Consider the following 21,818-nt stretch of genomic DNA (forward strand, 5'->3'; position numbering starts at 1 on the left):
TCCTCCTGAGTCTCATGTTTCATCAGGTTACATAAATGCTAGATGTTCATTTCACACTGACAGCGGATTAAAGTAGATCTTTTGTTTAATATATATATATATATATATATATATATATATATCACATACCAAATTTTGGAACTATTGGAAGTTCAGTCATGAAATTACAGCCACAGTATTTTGCTTATGGAGCCAGATGTGTGCTTCGTGCATGAGCTACCTACATCCTTGACTTTTTTTCATATCGAATGTAGCTTCAGATATGGATGAAAAAAAATCTTTTCACATATTTTGAGAGGTTTTATTTATTTTAAAGTTTAAGCTTCCACTGTTCAAAAATCATTTATTTTGTGCAATATCCAGCTATTGGAGAAAAAAAAAAGAAAAATGACAAAGTAAAAAAAATATTTATAAAAAAAGATTTATTTCTTTGTGGAAGCTGAAATGTATTTATTTTTTTAAAGTATGTGTTCATTTTTGTTGTTAAATTGGGTGAAATTTGACATTCTCATTCTGAGGCCATCGTCACAAACTTTTTTCTGTCAGATTAAACTACTGATGGCCTTGAGAGGGCACAAATCCCCACATGAATTAGTTTTACAGCAAAAGGATAAATAATACTCATCCAAAGACATGCATGTTAGGTTAACTGGTGATTTTCGATCAATTATCGCTGTGGATGTCATCAAAAATGGAGAATCTTTGTGTTCTCTGGAGTCCAGGGTGTAACCTGTCTCTCGTCCTCTGGGATAGTCTCCAGATGTAAAAGTGTGTGGATATGTTTCATTTTTTAGAAATGTCATGAATTGCTAGATAAGGACCCAAATGTAGACACAAGAGACTGACTGAATAAAAGTTGATATTATATGTCAGATGATGAAAAGTCCAAAATAAGAGAATAAGTAGAAGGAGTGAGGTTAAAAGAAGATGAGACAGCAGGGAAGACAGCACTATTTATACACATGAGCGCAATTAGGAGATGTGGACACAGTAGCGTAACGCGACACAGGTGACAATAATCAAAGCCAGTCAAGCAGATGGGGGAAGTAAAACTAGAAACAAGACACTTGCGACAAGAAACTGTCAAAATAAAACAGGAACTAAGAACCAAAACTAATTGGAAAAATGCAGAAACATAAATTAACTTAACATAAGAGAGCTGAAACAGGAGGACCAAATGATGCTTTCAAGACGGGAAACACTGAGGGAAAAACATTCCTGAAACTAACACTGACCTATAACAAAAATTAAAGATTTACAAAAAGCTCACTAAACAAGACTGTAACACAAAACCAGGGCTCTGTTACATGCAACAAACTGATAATAACCTTGACCAAGTGCACAGGCTTAAAGGTTAGGCATTTGTAATCAGACCCTAAAATCTCTATCTGCATCTTATAATGTAGATTGTTAAAAACTGCAAAGTTGACTTCCACCTCTGTAAAAGTGTCTCTAACTACATAAATAATTCAAGCATGGCTCTATTTTTTTGGAATTTTACATCATATTGATCCACCGTCCTCTGGAATAAACGGAACGAAATAAAAAGGGGGAAAAAAGGAAGTTAAAAGAAACTGAATGGAATAGCCCGAAAGTAAATGCCAAAAGTATAACTGGAGCTTAAATCTCAGTGGTATAACAAACACTGCAGCAAAGGCGTGCATGAGGTGTATAGCCAACTTTACACTGGGAACCTCTGGATTAGATCATCATTAGGCAATCTGCCTGAATACAGTCATCCAGTTCAACAGCATGAAAGCACGAAAAAATGAACTGATGAGCATTTCAGATGTTTATCCGTTAGATATAAAAACATTTCTAACCCATTTGATTGCAACGTGAGCAGAATGAATCGCTAATGTCAGTTGTTCACAAATATTTATGCACTGAGGGTGAAGTTGAAAACCAAGAGCAAAGGTGTCTTTTACTGTTTGCGAACTAACTTTTCATTTGTAAGACGAAGAGGTTGGGAACTACTTTACTCAATCACAGAAAGTGTTGCTGCTGTTAAGCCATCAGTCGTCCTGTGTGTGCGCAGGCAGAGAGAGCCATTCGGCGCAGGAGAAGAAGAAGAAGAATGGTCTCACTGACATTCCTCTGTTTTTCCTGGCTGTCTGTTTGCGAGCCATGGTACTTTAGGAGCCAGCATGGCTCCACCAGAGGAGTCCGACTAACCACTGTAATTGTGCCGTGCCGTAGCCGCCTTCCCCAACCCTGGGACTGAACCATGAAATATTTGAAAATGCCGGGGTTAAGAGGGGGGTCGTTGGCAGTGCAATGTGAAATGTGAGACCATAGAGCATCTTTAACAAGGGGGCAGATAGAAAGCCCGCCAGCCAGCCAGTCGTGCAGCCAGGGCACACATTGGAGTTCTCTGAAGGAGAATAATTATGGATGTAAGAGGAGATATTGCGCTGGGAGCAGATCAATAGTGCCCACGTACTGCTAGTGCTGAGGTGAGTATATTTCTGTCGCAGCAGGAGAGAGTGCAGGATATCAGCTTGTTGCTATAGAGCGACTCACAGAACTTCGAACACCGGCGGGCTTCCCAGATGCCCTTACAATCCCGATGCCCGTCCTCCTCCCATATCACTGCTGCTTGGAGTTTGGCTGGTTGCTTCGCGCCCCCCCCCCGCCATCTCCAATCCTCTTATCCACACAGAGTTGGCGGGAGGACTTGCCTTTGTCTACTCATGATTGTATTCCGACAGTCCAGACTATACTGTCATGGTTTCCAGTATCGTTTGGAGGACTCCCCTATTCTCTGGATAAGAAACTGACAAAGGCAGAATCAACAAGCGTAATCTACTCACCCGTACTACCAAATTAATTAGTTGTTCCATGGACAATGAACCTGTGAGCTTATTTTAGAAACGAAAGCGTCCATTTGTTTCCACTTGAAGTGAATGAAAGGATTGTTTTCTCTAATTTACAGTCGTCATGCAACGTGCAAAGTATTTCCTTCTAGATGAGCCATGTGGTTCATTTGCTTTCCCTGCAACACGTATCGCATGGGATCTGTGCATACATGTAGCCTTATTGTTGAAGGGGGCCGTGCCTGCCGTGCAGATTTTGATCTGGAATATGGCCACATTGACAGATACCATATTGAATATCGTCTCAGTTTTTCTATGGCCAGTTTATTCAAAGATCTCATGTCCCCTGTGCGCACAAATGGTTTGAATTATTTTGAGAGGTTTTTTTCCTCCCTGGGTTTTTCATTGTCTGAGGCATGCAAGTCCCTCAAGAGCAGATCTTTGTTTCTCATTAGGAGGTAAATAGAGCAGGCCAAATGCTCGCATGTTTATTATACACAGGAGGGTATGGTCACTGTTCTCAACAGCTCACTGCAGGGAGAAAAAAAGCTGTTTGCTTTCTTGACCTTTGTCTGCACCGCCTGCAACCAAATGTCTGTTGAATTTACTGGATAATAAGCTGCGAAAAATTGATGGACTGAAAGGAAGTTGGTCTCAGCCTCATCAAAAGTTTTTCCTAAAACACATTTCAACAAAAAGTCATTTATCCAGACAGAAAAATCACCATTCAACATAACCACCATTCAAAGGTCATTATTTGAAGTGAAATTTCCACAGAATAAGACAGCGGCAAAACTATGAAATATGCAAGAGGAAAAACACCAGGATAACCATACTGGGTTGCACAAACATGATAGCAAATTTCCAACATAATAAAAGCAGTTAGCAGGGACCAAGAAGTAGGTTTTGAGGTTTTTGAGCAACATTTGTAACCATTCAGATGACATCTTTGGTTATTTCAGCAAGACAAAAGTCCAAATCAAGCCTCAAGTTTATGCTGCACCAGTTGATTGCAGAACCTTACTGAGAATTAGTACCAAGACAGATTTAGTCCAAGTCAAGCGTCAGGTCTATCATAGCAGATTTCAGGTATAATTTCTTGTCACTGAAGACTCTCAGGACCAGGTCCAGTTAGTCAAGACAAGTCTAAATGACATCTTAGGTAATTTTGCAGTTTTATTAATGTAGTGCCAGTCAGTGACCTCAAGGCACTTTATATTGTTAGGTAAAGCCCCTGCAATAATACAGAGAAAACCCCAACAATCAGATTATCCCCTATGATTAAGGACTTGGCAACAGTGGGAAGGAAAAACTCACCTTTAAGAGGAAGAAACCTCTGGCAGAACCAGGCTCAGTTGGGGTGAGACGAGCGAGACGGTTCAGGTGTTAAACTAAACTTCCTTCTCTTCTGAATTATGAAAAAAAGAAATAGTAAAATCATTTGGTGTTATCTTTGTATTGCTGTCACTTAAATGTAAGGTTTGTATTTACATTTTGCACAAGTTCCGTTTTTTTAATAAAGCAGATGTAAACAATAAAGAAAGTCAAAGAAAAATCTATTCAGTAGAAATCAGTAGGCAACCAAGTCATATTTCCAAGAAATACGCAAGTGTGTTTTCATCAGATTCTTAGGTTGTTACATTCTTGCCACATAAAAAAGAAATCTCACACACATTCTGTTTTAAGTTGGAATAATAAAGCAGAGGCACGAAGGTAAAGCACAAATACCTTAATATCTCATGAAATGAACAGCATTATTATGTCTTCATGTAGAATCACGTCACTGATTAAAAGAATAGGCTTTCAAGGCCTTCGGCAGCAGGTATTTAATTAGAGGGAACTTAAACTCCATGAATGCTAAACAATTCCTAACTCGCAGTTTTGCCCAAGGATATTATTTCTATAACTTAAATTGTAAGATAAATTGATGTATTGACCCTGAAAAAGGTGCCCCAAAGAACAGGAATCAAGATTGAAATTCGGTTGCTTTTATATGCGTATGAAATGGTAATCCTCTAAGTGTGGAAATTGCAAGTCCTGAAAAATTCAATCAAGTGGACCTTGAGCAAACAAACGTACACCAATAAAAGTTACTGGAGCAAAAGAAAAACTTCACTTAGGAAGACAAAAGCGAGTTGGGTTAGCAGATTTCACATTATAAAGGCAAGAATGGAGGTGCTGATTTAATTTGCTGGCTCACCTTTAGAGTCAAAGAGACGTCATATCTATTGAGCCAAGATCGTTGTAAGCACGGAGATGAATCTTTATTTATTTAAAAGATATATATATATATATTTTTTTTTTTTACATAGCACAGTATTACAAAGTTAGTGTAGAAATATGTAAAGTTTAGAGCACCATATTAAATTTACAGCAGGGACCAGTGATGAGCATACCAGAAGTATGGACAGATGTAGAAGAATATGGTGATCTATGAGTTTTAGCATTATCAGAGAAGCAACCAAAGAACCAAAGAAAAACAGCATCTTCCCCAGTATAGAGGCCTGCAAGGACAAAGAAAAAATACGAGGCAACACTAATATAGGATATACATGAATGCAGAGGAGAGAGCAAGACAGCAAAACACACTAAAGATTATGGAGCAAAAAGATACAGATCCAAAACATCTGGAATAATTCGCTAGAGAAAGCTAGAGGAGGCAGAGAGATCAGTATCAAGACAACCTATGGTCCAGCAAAGAGAAAAAAAAAACAAAAAGAGGACTGAAAAAAATCGTGCTGTAATTTGAGTTCTTTGAGACTCACAAGGACCAAAGAAGTTGTTTAATAGCTGCTCTTTCTGAGCTAAAACACTTCATCCACTGTTTTTTCTTCATCCGCTTCCTCGAGAGATAACCGGTTTCTGGTAGTCTGACGTTGTGTACTGACCCCTTGTTTGAGTCCAGAGGTGAGATGTGTGATAGAGGCCCTCAGCGCTGATAAGGCCATCAGGCTGATAACTAACTCCCCCCAGCACAAAGCTACCACTGCTGCTGCCACTGCTTCCATTAGCCCCAGCAGATGCACTGAATGCCCATCTGGTCCCTCCTGCTCTATCTAAGGTTACATCCTATGTTCGGAGCTCCTTATGCAAACCCTGCTTTCCCTGCTGTGATTGCTATCAGAGAAGATATTTATGTAGTGCACATGTTTCTGATTGTTTAACCTTTGGACCTGTGCTGTAGGTGCTGTTTCCATCCCCATAGGCTTACTACCGCTCTCCTGCCCTTGTAGGTAGACCAAGAAAGATGGGAGCAGATGCTGTTGCTAGAGGTGTATAATGCACTGACAGGCGAGGGCACTGCTGAAATTGGACACATGAAAGCTTCAGTCTAACTGTGCACTTGCTTTTAGATTAAAAAAAAAAAAAAACTCAGCTCAATGATTTTTGGTTATTTCCTTTATTCAGGCTATTTTATTCGTAAGAAATGTCAGATAAATTGGCTTATTATCGTGCCACCAGTGATGATAATTTTACCCTGTATTGTTCTTTAGCAGAACTTTGTCAGCTTAATTTCCAAAAACCAGAAAGAAAAAGAAGTCAAATTTCTAAGCACGGTTGCCTGACTCCAACCTATGTTGATGGGTACACCAGCAAAATCTCAGAAAACAACATAACCTGTTGAGAGACATATTTCACAATATTTTTTTAGAAAAATATGTATTACACCAGTGTAGAGTAAAACAAGGAGTAAAAAATCAGCTAAACTTGGAAAAAATCAAATCTAGTCTTTGTCAGTTTGGCCAAATTTGTCAATAAAAAAAGCATAAGCTCTGTGGTGCATATGTTTATTTGAGACTTAGCTGTCTTCATACCATAGATAATCTTGTAGACAGCAGATGGGAAAAAGGTTGTTTTTTTAAAAAAAAAAATCAGTTTTGACAGGTGTTTCTGTGAGTCATGTTTTTTAATAACTGTCCTTCAAGATATGTATAAATAAAAAACAAAGATAATAGAAAACAGTTTTAGGTGATGAAATAATGTGCAAGTGTTAAGCCATATATATATATGTATGTATGTGTGTGTGTATATATATATATATATATATATATATATATATATATATATATATACGTGCTAAATGAAAAGTTGTTATTTTTCTAGAAGAACACAAACAGGTGGGATACTGCAAACATCGTTACAAATGATATTCTCAGAATTTTGTCCCAAGGTTGACATACAGGCGATAAAGGTGTCTCTCCTATACTTTAGGGAGAAAATCATCCTTTCCCCCACAATGTCCATCCATTGTTTAAGACTTGGAGGGTCTGGTCTATAGCATTTCTTTCTGATAACTTTTTTTTTTTACCATCACTGAGCAATATTTACACAATGAGAAACATTCTCTTTAGATACACCCAAAGCACAATGGCATGACATTTACAGTGTAGGAATTTTATAACCTAGCATCTTTATTAGAGTTTCCCTTCCAAAGAGACAGACTATCTTGTAAATTTTAAGAGGTCTTGAGCAATAATTGCCAAGGTTTTCTGAAGTTCAAAGTTTTTATGTGGACATTGGCTACTTTTTCACTCCTTTTCATTTCAGTCCTTGTAGCTAAATGTTTTCAGTGGAATGTTTTTTTTTTTGGTTCTATGAGCATAAAAAGGCACCTAACTCAATGGGAGCACCACTTTTAAAATTTTAGGGACCTTGTTACAAGCAGGCTGTAGCAAAAATACACGAGTTGTTCCCATTTCTTTAGTCGAAGTTATGAGAAAAGCTAAATATAACGTTTAACAGGCATAAAATAGCATTTTTACACCAACAAGGTGATTCCCAAAGAGCTGTTAGCGGAAAACTTGGCATATCTCGTCATGGTGAGGAGCATATCTTTAAAAGTTTTAGGAAACTGGACAACTATACTATATACCTGTACTACAGCAGATAAACAAAATCTCCATCAAAGTTCAGTTAATCCATCTACTGTTCACTAAAATGTCATCAGAAGTGGTCTCAGTGGAAGGGTGGCTGTCAAGAAGCCATTCTTAAGGAAGGGTTGAGTTATAAAAATTATTTAAGACCTGGACTGAAAGTTTAGTGGTAACAAGTCTGAAGGAGTGATGATTTCCAAAATGATAGTTTGAGGTCAGGAGAGACGTACAACAGTGAATGTGTACAGCCATCTGTAAAGCACGGTGGAGGTTCAGTCATGGTTTTGTGCTGCAGTTCATGCAGCGGTGTTGGAGATCTTGTCAAAACTGATGAAATTAGGAATGCAGAAAAGTACCGTCTAATTTTGATCCACCATAAAAAATATATATTTTGGAAATGGCTTCATTCCCGACCTCCCCAGGCCCAGACTTCAACATTATTGAAGCAGCGTGGGATCATTTTGACAGAGAACGGAACAAAAGGAAGCCAACATCCAAAGAAGAGCTTTGAATGTCCTTCTGGAAGCCTGGAGAACTATTCCTTAAGGTTACTTAAAATAATTGACCAGAAAGCTTGCCTAAGAGAGTTCAGGCTGTGCTGAAGAGTAAATGTGGTCTTACCAAATATTGACTGAATATTGCCTCTTATAGTGTCTTTCCATGATGTTTCTACATGTTTCAATGAATCACTCTACCTATTTCCAATTTTGCTAGCAAAACATAAAGAAATGAGGCGTGACTCAAACACATTTCAGAGTTTGAGAAAGCTCTTCTGTGGATTTGATTAAAGCAGTTGATGTAAGTTTGTCTATAAACATACACTGACTTGCAGATTAAAATCTGAGCGATTGCACTTGAATGTACGAAAATATCAAGGCGAAGATGAAACATGCCACTTTAATGGCTCAGTAAAACTTGAAGTGAAATACCATCAGCTGCTGTTGAGTAAATTCCCAGAGGCAGTAAAAGCGACTCCAGGCTTTCTGGAGTGTGTTGTTCCTGCGTGTGTTTACCCCCATGTTTGTGGCATGTCATGCTTGAGCAGAATTGCTGCATTCTCCTGGGAGCTTCAGGAGGGCTCGGTACAGGTGATTTATTCATCCTAATCTGTCCCGCACAGTAGCAGGGCGCTGCCTTCTTTCCACCCAGCATGAGTGAGTTGCTATCAGCTTGCATGATCGTTTTAATAATCACCTGTGGTTGTTATCCGCCCGCATATCTTTGAGGTGGCAGCTTCCTGTTCGGCAGCACCTGGACTCGTGCTGAGGGCTGACATCCTGACATCCAGGAGGAGATATGTTTGTGACCCCGAGGCCACGTCAAGGACACTGATGCTCCCCTCCGATGTCATCGTCTTGATTAGTTATTCAGTCTCCAACCCCCCCGCCCCACCCGCCCACCCACTGCCCTGTAATGTATACTGTAGTAATCTGACTGGAAACACTTGAGTTGAATGCCAGATGTTGTTTATACTGGGCATTTATGAAAGCTGTCTGACTCGCCTGAGTGATGTCTTACGCTGACATGTAGGGAATGACAAAAACACGCCATATGCCATTGTTATATACATATACTTATATCTGTGAGTAGTGATAAGTGGCTGAATTATTTGACGTGTTATAACCCAGTCATGCTCACTTTATTTTAAATGGTTTCTAAAGATCAGTCATTTCCAAATATCATTACAGGCGTGATCATTTCTACATATAGAAAACTGTTGTCTTCTTTATGGTTCCTTAAAACCTTAAGGTATTTGAAATGAGCCGCTATATAGAGGAAGAAGAAAACAGAGGTTTTGGTGTGAAAAACTTGTCAGGGCTGCACCCAGGAATAAAAAACCACAACGTCAAATACAATTCAATTTCTGCCTCTGCATCGCTTGGGCTAACGGTCAAATAAATGCTTATTTTCTGAGTAGCCTGGGGGAGTTCGCTTTTCAGCTTATCAACTTTTATTAACCTTAGCACTGAGGTTTGCTCTTTGATTTAGATTCTTTAAAACACTGAAATTGGATTTTTTTTCCCTGACGCACTCCTGCTGTGACATATGCTCGACAACTTGTTACACAGAGGAGAAAAAAACCTCACTACTTGCTTTGTTTTGTTTGGTGTTTTTTTTTCTACTGGGAATATTTTATCCTGGAAGCTAACGACTCAGACAGTTTTATTAATTTCTTTTCTCTTGGGTGTCCTTATATGTAGTGGTACTTTAACTGGCAATGCATTAAATGATTTGGATAGGATAGGAATTGAGAACCGGTTCCAAATTGTCCAATCTTTTGGAATCAAATTCATTATGAGGTCTAGCAACACCTGTAGTATACACGCTTAACTGCCAGTTTATTAGTTACAACTGCTGGTTAATGCAAATCAATTTTTCCACACATCCATTCTTAAAGAGAATCATCTGAAAAAGAGAAAATATCCAGGGAGCAAAAGTTCTTTGGGTGAAAATGTCTTTATGATGATCAAAGAAAAATATCCACACACGCAGTGAGCTGATAAGAAGGCAAAAGCAACTCAAGCAAATACTTGTTACAGCCAGGGCATGCAGAAGAGCATCTCTGAGCATCTCATGTCAATCCTTGAAGCTGATGGGCTAAAGCAGCAGAAGACTACGATGGGTTTATCTCGTATTTGCTGGGAACAGGGAATTATTTGCAAATAGTAACATTGCTTGGTCTGACAAGCCCCAGTTTGAGTTGGTAGGGTCAGAAATTGGTATAAACAACATTAAAGGATGGCTTGTATCAACAGTTTAGGTAGATGGTGGTGTAAAGATGTAGGGGATGTTTACTTGGCTCAGTTAGAACCCATTGGTACAAAGTAGGCACAGTTTAAAGAGTATGTTGCTGACCATGTCCATCTGTATGAACACAGTGTATTCACCTACTGATGGCTGCTTCCATGTCACAAAGCTCAGATCATCTCAAACTGATTTCTTGAAGATGATAAGTTCTTTATACTCAAGTGGCCTCCACATTCACTGGATATCAATCTAATAGAGCACCTCTTGGTTGTGGTGAAATAAGAGATTGGCATCGTGGATCTGCAGCAACTGTGTGTTGCTACCATGTCAATAATGACCAAAATCTCAGAGCATCTTTTTAGCACCAGTTCATCTGAAAAATTGATGCGGTATTGTTAAGGTGTGCATGATAAAGTGTTTGGTGAGTGAACAAACTTGGCCTTCATCAGGATCATCATAAACCATACTGTATACAACATTTATATTAAGATATGGACTGAGTAGAAAAAGAGAAATATGTATCAGTTACATTCGCACACAAATACAGAAAACGTGATTAATTCCATATTTGATCCATAAACTGGAGGAGGGAAATTACAGAGTGGAATTTGTTTTGCCCCCAGGTTTTTTATTGACGTGTACATTACTAAAAGGAACTTTAAATAAATAGAAATCTTCAAAAAAACAAAAATACACTTATAAAAGTTTTTTTTGTTCTATTCAGAGAAACAAAGATGACTGTGGTGATTCTGAAAGCTTGTCTAGGCCTCTTTTTTTTACCCTAAAAGGTAAAATTGATCAGGAAACTCTAACGGAATAAAGAAAGAATAAAGTCTTAGGTTTCATTCATAATGGTGAACAAATGGAAAATTATTATTCAACTTTGCAGTTTCCTTCAGCACTTTTTTTTTCACTTATTATCTTTGTTCCCCAACCATCTACCCAAACCTACACGTTTTACACGTTGCTCCACAACTGAAAAAAATAACACCAGAGCCTATTTACAGCAACTATTTCATTAAATTAATGTAGCATCCCAAGAGCCAGACATTTCTACAATAAGCTGGTAGAGGCCAAAACTGAGCTAAAAGCAGAGGATTACATTCTTGTGGCCGATATATGATTCCAAATACTGGAAATTGTCCTCTGTCTATGGGCTATGTAAATAACTTACTTTTTTGCTAACAATATTGTTTGTAGTCATATGTTCATAGCTTGTTCACTTCCCCCAGGCGACAAAAGAAATTGCAGTTGACTGCAGGTTTCTCAGATTGAATGCAAAATCAGCAGTTTAACTTCATTAAAAGGAGGGAGGGGGAAAAATGTCTATACGATATAAATAACTTCACAGAAAATATGCAACATACAGCTTCTGCTCTGACTGTTTAAGGCCCGCTAGGCTCCTGTCACTTACAGTGTCATAAAAAACAAAGTGTTAAACTTTTAAAACTGCCCTTTGCATGAAGTGTGTATTTCCTCTTTCATTTTGCTTGGCAAAGAAATTGTAGACTCCCGCCACCCCCCCGACGGGGCTCTGGATTATTAGCTTAAGCTCTCTAAAAATATCCCTTTGACTGTTTAAGCCTCTGACAGCAGCAACATCTCACACATTCTGATAGCTTTATACTAACTATGGCTGCAGAGGGCTCATGCACTCTGCCTGCTTTGTTATCTTTTACCTTGTTTGCCCGAAGAGGAGAAGGAGGAGAACATGCAAGCCCTGAGATCTGCAAGAGTCCTCTCTCTCTGTCTCTCTTTTTTGGAATCGGACTCGAAGGAGATCATGAAAGGCGAGCGTGCAATCACAGCAATCTCTGAACAAACGAGATGCCTTTTCTTTTCCCCCTCCTTTCTTTCGAGCACGAGAGGATTTCGCCCAGATGTCACTCCAAGCACTTGTCATTGCTGCAACAGCTGTAGAAGCACATGGGCCGTCATTTTAAAAACCGTCTACCACAACATCCCAAAACAGCACATGTCAACACGCGCAGCCTGAAACATAAGATTTTTGAATATTAACGCTATAAGCTCCTTAAGGAACAGTGGCTTTAATTGCCCATCGCTCCAGTTTTATTGGCTGTATGGGTAGTCTCGGTAATTGCATATTTACCGCCATGCAATATTTATCATAGCAGTATATTAGTTTTAGCCGAGCTTTACAGCGCAACATATTTTTGATGCTGGCATTCATAACAACTAGAAATTAATAAATTCCTAAAAGGGATTACACTGTACACATGTGGCTCATAGACATTGCTTCAATTATCTGTTCTTCTTACACCCACACTCTCTCGATAGGCTTTTCTCACAAATATTATAGCTGCTAACTAGAGAGAGAGAGAGGCAGAGCCATGCACTGCTCGGCAGCACTATAGTTATTCCAGCCTTCACTCGTGTGTCTCTTAAATGCTTTGATATGAAATATTGCTGTTTTGACAAGACATTTTTCCAGGCTGCTCTTGTCCCTGCGCGTTGCCTCGTGCTAGTTGGTGATGGAGCGTTCCTGAGGAGAAAAGTCAATATGTGGTTGTAAATAAAGGAAAATAAATGTGAGACCCAAGCCCTCGATAGATTGAAAAGGCAAAGAGAGGTTAAAAGAGAACACTACCTTCTGCTGATTACAGAACTGCTTCTCGACTACAGCAGCTAATTGTCTAGCCTGTGTGTGTGAGGGGCGCAGGGTGGGGTGATGAATTGACATATTGCTGGTGCTGTGATGTTGATCCAAGCCAGGGAGCCATGAGGCTTTCCTCCAGGGACCAGTAACCTTATTGTTCCATGTCATCTCCTCCCCTTCTGTTTGAGGACCAGGTTGTCAACCTCTCCCCAAGGTCACACAAACACCACACCCCCTCCCATACACACCCTCCTCCTGCAGATAATTGGATTATTTAGAATCATAGCATCAACTTATTATCCTGTCTGGGGTCAGAAGTGAATTTAGTGCAGGAGGTTGTCTGTCACAATTTGTGACATCGTTCGGAGCTGACAGGCAACGGCTTCTGTCATCAGTTAGAGGATCGTAACACGGCCTATTTATTACTCACATGTTGTACATCACAGCTTACCACACTGCAGATAATGTTCATGTTCTTGGAAGACAGCTTCATTGTTTTTTTACATTAACGACTGCACAATATGACGAATCAATTATAGCAGTAGTTAGTACTGCTTTTCTGAGTGTATTTAAATGCATCATTTATTGGTTAATTTTTTTGGGTTTTTTTAATGTATATTTTCATTTTCCAGCCGATGCCCATTTCAGATATGGTTCATTTGGCATTCAGTTGGTGATTTATCTCTTTTATATAATATAAAACATTATTTAGATACTTAAAAGGTTTTACTTTGAAGTTGTTCCCGTATATATTTTTCCATTGGTTTTAATTGTTTTATGTATTAAATTTAAATATATTTTTAGATTTGTAATTTTACAGAGAATGCATTAAAATGTTTTTTTTACAGTGTATTTAGCTGTTAAATATACTTTGTTATAGAAGTAAACTTTAAATGTTTCTGTGAGCCCTGTAATGCTATAAGTGTATTATTTTTAGATTTTTTTTTACTAACACCAGCTTGTACCTGCGACCACTGGGAGACTACATTAAACTATGAAACGGCGTCAGTGAGCGGTTTTCGCGATTAACTCGCTACAGCCTGCATAAACGTTTAAGTGCACCTGTTAGGAGACTAAAGCAACATAAAGTGGGCGCTGAATGCCTGAAGTGTTGGGGATTCCCACACACTAGCACATATTCATGGTTTCAGTGGTGGTTTCAAGGCTGGAGGCTGATGGGGTGTTATCTCACGCTGCTCTGGTAAGATGAGATGATGTCAGGCTGTAGTTTAAATGGGTGGGCTGCACGCCTATTAAATCAGGAGTTGGCAGAACAACACTAACTCAGGTTACTTATTCTCAAGTGAAAATGGCCAGACATGCGAGGAGCGGAGGGAAGCGAGATGTCTTTACTTCACGTCTGGTGTGCGACACTGTGCTCTGTTTGTGACTCTGTAATTAACTGCTCATTTGTCTGTGTCTTATCTTTTCCAGGAGGCGGCCACGTTTGCCAAAGAGCTGGGCTTTGAGGTGAGTTGACCAGCAATTGCACACTAAAAAGATCCTAAAGGTTTATTTTTGCTGATAATGAAGTTCTTTTTGGACAGTGATTGATGTGCTATTATACTCTCCAGGCCTTGCAGCAGTTGCTATGGAAACCTGGCAGTCGTCATGGTTTCTTTGTTCAGCCAGCTCTCTGTTATGACGCACTCTGCTAGGTCTGCACCCAACATCGCCTACAGATGTTATTTATTGAATTTTGAAAAGCCTCTTGGGAAGCTGAGAAGTTGGGCATGGTTTCAAGCTTTTCTCTGCAGGCGTGGGGCTCATCAGGTTGCCTGGTTAAAAAGCCTCCTCATTATCTTCATTGCACTCAGGGATCGCATACTGTATGTCTCCTCTTCACTGCCATAGCATTACACTACACTGAGCGCGCACTGTCATCTTTTAATAACCAAATTACAGCCACCTGTGATTTTGGATTATGGAAATGAAGATTACAGAAAGCACGATGTGTTTTAACGTGGGGCTGCCTCTTAAGTGTAAAGTGAACGTTCCCTTAGTCTATTTTTTCCTCGTGTTTTTGCATATTCCTTCCATTGCTATTTAAATGCAAAAATCAAAACACAAATAGCCGATATGCGAGGCTTTTTTTTCTTCCCTTCACATGGGCTCAGGTATTTTAAGTGCCTTCTCTCTTTCAGAGGTAGCGCTGCCTTGAATATGTCTCTGCTCTGTGTGAGTAATTGTCATCCAGAATCACTAACGGTGTGATCAACGTGACTGGAATAGAAATGCAATCCTGATGGCAGTGACAGGTTTAAGAGAGGAGAAGGGATGAAGGCGGAGGTGGTGGTGCTGTAGGGGGGTGGTGGAATTGGGGAGGTGTTAGTAATGGAGCGGCCTCACATGGAAAAAAAAACCCACAAAGGGCAAAGTGAAGACTCTCCTAGTAGTTACAATTCTTTGACATTTTCCGTGTCAACCTGATTTGGCAGAACACTCTGCGAAATTGCATTGGATGAATGTGATTTCTCAGATAACATCGGTGGTGTGTACTGTACTTGGCGCATTTCTAGATGGCTGTGGTTCAAAGATGTTTTCTTCACCGCTTTTTTTTTTCTCCTCTCGTCACTTTCTGGTGACCGTTTTAAACTTTACTGGTACAGGCCGGCTCCCGTAGACCAGTCATACCCTGGCAAGTCCTCAAAAATATGAATATGCACAGTTTTAGCCTGTAAAACTTTGATTCAACCCGGAGATGGGGGATTAATTGTTAAGACAGTGTTAGCGGAGGAAATTTGTTTTTTTGCAAATACACAGTACACCTGTATGAGTTCATATGGATATGTTTTGTCATCTTTACATAACGTATAGAGGTCAAAAACGGCCCAAAAAATTTCGAAAAACTCCATAATTTTCACAGTTTCCTTGTACATGTACAATGACAATAAATGGCTACTCTACTCTACTCTATTATAAAAAAAAACTAAACTAAATGCTAATAAAAAAAACCAATTAATAATCTTATTATTTTTTGTTTTTACATTTATACTTACTCGTTATTCAAACTATGCATATAGGTTATGAACAAATATTGTACTAAAGTACGGAAATATAATTTAAGTCTCGTTTTATATATTTAATACCATGATAGTTATGCTTTTTTTAATTATTATTTTTAGAAAGATTTTTTATCATATATTTTGATGGATTTTGGGATATTAATAACAAATTTTTTTAAACTACTTACTGTATTTATTTATTTACTTTTTTAGGTTTTTCTGGTCTCCATAATTTAAAATGTCATATATTAATTAAATAAATTAATTTTAAGACTCATTTATAAGCTTCCACAAGTAATTAGATTAAAAAAGTCTTACAAGTCTTACAAGATCCACTTACCAGAAATTTTGAAGAGCTTTCAGCCTTATCCAATTGCCTTTAGCAGCAGAAGGCATTTGTTCAATTCATAGTTCAGTGGCAGCCTCTGATGCCATAGAAAACCACCTGTTAACCATATTCTAATGGTTTGAATTGCTTTAAAAAGTAAAATAAAGTTGGCTTGTGTTCAAAGCAGAGTAGGTTTTCTTGAAAACATCAATATTCAAACAATCATTTTTACCTTACAATTATTTTATTATTATATTCTATCATTTGTAGTTTTTTATTTTAGTCTTATAGCCAAAAACATTTTTTCTTTAACATTTGCCGACTCCAAAGAAGACAAAAAGTTAGACTTGCTGTCTGAAACGAAACATGAAGGCCACTGAGGTCGATTGAAGTTCAGTAAAAGTCCAGGTTAATTGGGGAAGGTCGGGAACTATAATTGGATTCTATGACCCTAAAGCACCACATGTATCCCGAAACACTGTTATCATCACATTATGGATGACTAACAAAAATGACAGCAGCCCTTCTTCAGCTTAAACACAAGATAAAAAGCTTTCCTCTCCAAAACAGCAATCAGCAGATCTGAACACAGTCGCCTGATTGTGATCTGTTTCCTTTAAATGCTCAAAGAACTCAGCATCACAGCTCTAATTGAATCTCTCCCTCGCAGTGTTTCTCAAGCAGCATGCAGTGGAAACGATCAGTTTCTCACTGGCTTCAACACAGAAACACAATTTAACACCCTTGTAGAGCTTTCATATTTCACGGTTTGTTGATTTATGTCTGATCAATTGCCTCACAATTATAAATATTGCCATTTGTCAGTAGTAAACCAAATTGACCATATCATTTGTCAAGTCATTTGTCTGCACTCGCGCTGAACGTTATTTTTCTGTATCGTTTTGCCCCGGGAGCTTGTCAGGTGAGTGTTTCTGCCTGGCAGAAAGGAGGAAGTTAAGTTAAGTGTGCTTGTACGTGTAAAGGCTAACCCAGGAGATCCAATTGTAGCACGTCAAAAGTTTTTTATACTAAAGGATGAAATCTCAAAATATGTAGGGAAGTAAACATTCAATTAGAAAATTATTTCTAAATCACGTGTCCGAAAGTGGACCAGTAGCGAGACTCACAGCTTCCTGTCTTGTCTTTTAGTCATCTGTTGGTTTGTTTCCAAAAGACACAAACTTGAGCTGCAGTGACTGCCGTGTTCGTCATCACTGCTACTGGGCGAGTTTAAAGAAGCTGATCGCACCCTTGACCCCCCTCTTTGTGGCTTTGCTATAAAAGTGCTCACTCTAGAAGTGATAGTTATCTATATGGGAGCTGGTGATAGACTGAAAAAACCTCCTTCAACAAGAAACACTGTGGATTGTAACACTGCAGGCCAGTAAGCTTTCAAGTCTGAACAACAAGGTAGATTTTCTGCATTTTTAATTTTTTTTGGTAGTTTCTTTTCTGACTAGTAGTTGGAAGATACTTTGAAAACTTAAACACTAGCACTTTAGCGTAGCTTTAACGATAGCTTCCAATGTGATAAAGTTGGATATGCTGGGTTTCCATTTGACACATTTAGTGTGATAAGCTTAGGAATGAAACACCTTGTAAAACAAAACTCTTTACAGAAAACATTTACACCCTTTTTACTATTTTATGTATGTAGCACACAACTTATTTACCTTACAGATTTACTTTTGTTGATACTAAAGCTACTTTCAGCTGCTCCATTATTCACACATTCACACAGGTAGCTCTACATATATTGGATCTGCAGATGTGCCGGACGCCCTTCCTGAGGCAGTTCTTGATGGTTTGGTGGCTTTTTCTGGGATCAAACCAGCACTAATAAAGTGTAAAGCACTAATTTATTTATTTTGCAAAGCACTTATTGTGATTTTTTTTCAACATGGATTGGATATTTTCTTTTATTTCTATGGGTTGCGTACCATGTCATGGGTGTTGGCTGACTGATTGCGTCTTTGTCAGATCCTAATGAAGAGTCGTGTGAGGTTTCTTTTCCTGCTGAACTGCTTGAAAAGTAAACTTAAAATATCATTTTACTGAAGAGCACCTGTTGAATCAGCCTTCAGAGCCATGTGGCACTTCTTTTCTTCCTTTTTTTGTAAACTTGTGTTTGTGTTATTGTGTGCCCTACCACCTCTGGCCTTTAGAACATTTTAGCTCCTAAAAGCTCAGTGGAGCCCCTTTTTTTTATGTCAGTGAACATAAAACCCAAGGGTGACAATGTGCCGAAGCCTTGTGTGGTTTTGCATTCAGTGTCTGGAGGAGTGCTTGTGGTTACATCCAGTCACAGTGACAAATTGCTCTTTTTTTTCGCCGTCGTCTGCTAACGGCCTCTGTATTAACCTCACCATTAGCACTTACTTAGAGTGTTACACCCATTTTTCCTCAGCCCTGGGTCTCCCTGGACCTCTCAGGCCTGATTAAAGGGCGTTTGGGAAGCATTTAAAGGTGTAAAAAGCTCATTGGTTTGAGTGAGCCAGTGAGCCTGGTGGTACTGGGCTGGAGCCTATCTTTCTGATTACTCCCATAATCACAGTATTTGCTCACCCCTGAAGGTGCTCAAGCGTTCGCTTTGATACAGATGCTAGAGGCATCTAGTATCCCTAATGCTAGCTCCTCAGTGTGCTGTATTACAGAAAAGCAGTCCACCCCACTGCGAGACGGCGATAAAGACGTTCTACCTGCTCATAGTACATCATGATGAGTTAATAATAAAGTAGCACTGACAGGTGTGGGTTTTTTTATCCCTCTCATGATCAAAGGCAAGCACTCTGGAGAGTTCTGTCGTCTCCAGGCGAGAATATCCATTCAGTGCAGATGCTGAGGAGAGATGGCCTGTTTCAGGAAGAGAATGATACAGTACACGCACCACCTATCCCTTCAGCTTGCAGAAGTAGCTTTATCTGACAACAGCATATCTTAACACGCTTATTTTCATCTCACTTAGGGAATATGACATTCTAATATTTTCGCAATTCTCCAGTAAGTGCGTGGAAGCCTCATTGAGCGTCCCTATTGATCTGTTTCAAAATGGGTTCACAGCCCATCTGGTTTCATTATCACTTTGATGTGTCTGCCTGGATTGGAAAAATCTGACCTCTCTCAGTCACACGCGTGATCTTTGATTAACTCTTCAGAAATTGCTCCTCATGTTGCATTCGCTCGACTCAACACATTCTCACCCAGTGGTCCGGTGTTTTTCACAGACAGACGACATCGCAGAGATTGCAAAGAAAACCCAAAATCTCCCCAAGGAGAACACGAAGAGGCAGCGAGTGGTGGTCTTCACCCAGGGCAAGGACGACACCGTCGCAACTGTCGGTATGCCATTTTTCTTTTCAGGGTTCTTTTTTTGTCTGCTTATCTACACACATTTTCCACTCGAAGCCATCCCATCTTTGGCCCCTTTTGGACATCTTTACCCTTCACTTAAACCTCATATCTCGAAGCTGCAGAACACAGCCTTAAATAGATGCTAGATCTCTGACTGAAGGGAGCAGAATGCTATCAGTAATTTCTTTGAAGTTAAGCTCCAATATTGACACCAGATGTTTCAAAAAAAGAATGCTTGCACTACATTCTGTCATTTCAGAGCATAAAAGAAGCGTGGGGGATGCAGAGAGCAGGCATTGATTTGTGAAGTACTTCTAACTTTGTCTTGGACAGACTCCAGGCCAGTCCTCAGCAATTTTTAATGCTTCAACTCTTACATCCTGCCCTATTTTTCTTTCCTTTTTTTTGCAAAATGCTGGCAGAGTGACCTTGGGGAGCGGTTCAAATCAATCCAGTTTCCTTTGATACAGGGCATATTTGTTAACAGGACATTAAATGGCAGTGTCATCATAACTGAGCAGGGGTTGCAGGTTTAAGCAGCGTGAGGAGAGACGATACTTTCCGATTACTGCTGGAAGCCTTTGCCTTTGTTTGGAGCCACGGGGCGTCTCTCCTCATTGCCCTTGCAGTTCAGTTCCGACTAGTTGTGCATGGGGAGAGATAGCCTCAGGTAAAGACTCCATCATATCACTCATCGCTGGGGACTGCGGAGAGGCAGTGCAACAGCAAGAGTGTTAGCGCTGCAGGACAGTGTCCTCACATGTGTCCAGCGTTCTCAATTTCATCCTGCTGGAAAGAGTACAGTGGGGCAAAAAAGTATTTAGTCAGCCACCGATTGTGCAAGTTCCCCCACCTAAAATGATGACAGAGGTCAGTAATTTGCACCAGAGGTACACTTCAACTGTGAGAGACAGAATGTGAAAAAAAAATCCATGAATTCACATGGTAGGATTTGTAAAGAATTTATTCGTAAATCAGGGTGGAAAATAAGTATTTGGTCAATAACAAAAATACAACTCAATACTTTGTAACATAACCTTTGTTGGCAATAACAGAGGTCAAACGTTTACTATAGGTCTTTACCAGGTTTGCACACACAGTAGCTGGTATTTTGGCCCATTCCTCCATGCAGATCTTCTCGAGAGCAGTGATGTTTTGGGGCTGTCGCCGAGCAACACAGACTTTCAACTCCCGCCACAGATTTTCTATGGGGTTGAGGTCTGGAGACTGGCTAGGCCACTCCAGGACTTTCAAATGCTTCTTACGGAGCCACTCCTTTGTTGCCCGGGCGGTGTGTTTTGGATCATTGTCATGTTGGAAGACCCAGCCTCGTTTCATCTTCAAAGTTCTCACTGATAGAAGGAGGTTTTGGCTCAAAATCTCACGATACATGGCCCCATTCATTCTGTCCATTCTGTCCAGCTGAACATCAGCAAGACCAAGGAGCTGGTGGTGGACTTCAGAAGGGGTCAGCACAAAGACTACAAGCCCATTATCATCAATGGAGCTCCAGTGGAGAGGGTGCAGTCCTTCAAGTATCTTGGTGTCCACATCTCCTCAGACCTGACATGGGCTGCTTACATTCAGGTCCAGATCAAAAAGGCTAGGCAGCGCCTGTATCACCTACGACAACTGAGGAAGTTCAGGGTCTCTCCAAAGATCCTCAGGATTTTCTATACAGGCGCTGTGGAGAGCATCCTCACACAGAACATGACATCGTGGTTTGGGAACAGCTGTGTGAAGGACCAAAAAGCTCTCCAGAGAGTGATCCGTACAGCAGAACGCTGCTGCAGGATTGCTCTCCCCCCGCTTCAGGACACCTACTGATGGTGACCTTTGTTACTTTGGTCCCAGCTCTCTGCAGGTCATTCACCAGGTCCCCCCGTGTGGTTCTGGGATCTTTGCTCACCGTTCTCATGATCATTTTGACCCCACGGGATGAGATCTTGCGTGGAGCCCCAGATCGAGGGAGATTATCAGTGGTCTTGTATGTCTTCCATTTTCTGATGATTGCTCCCACAGTTGATTTTTTCACACCAAGCTGCTTGCCTATTATACACTGAACAAAAATATAAATGC

At 39.8% G+C, this 21,818-nt stretch overlaps 1 protein-coding gene across 3 annotated transcripts in view; it reads left to right on the top strand.

Moving 5' to 3' along the window:
* adkb (adenosine kinase b) overlaps nucleotides 1-21,818 on the top strand; it is a 131,769-nt gene that overhangs the window by 93,419 nt on the left and 16,532 nt on the right. For all 3 annotated transcript variants that reach the window (XM_080873506.1, XM_080873504.1, XM_080873505.1), the window contains 2 exons: nucleotides 14,490-14,525; nucleotides 19,613-19,727. In XM_080873506.1, coding sequence (XP_080729632.1) covers nucleotides 14,490-14,525; nucleotides 19,613-19,727 — 151 coding nt within the window. The remainder of the gene's footprint in view (nucleotides 1-14,489; nucleotides 14,526-19,612; nucleotides 19,728-21,818) is intronic.

The sequence above is a fragment of the Rhamphochromis sp. 'chilingali' genome, assembly GCF_963969265.1.
Source record: "Rhamphochromis sp. 'chilingali' genome assembly, chromosome: 22".
Taxonomy (NCBI): domain Eukaryota; kingdom Metazoa; phylum Chordata; class Actinopteri; order Cichliformes; family Cichlidae; genus Rhamphochromis; species Rhamphochromis sp. 'chilingali'.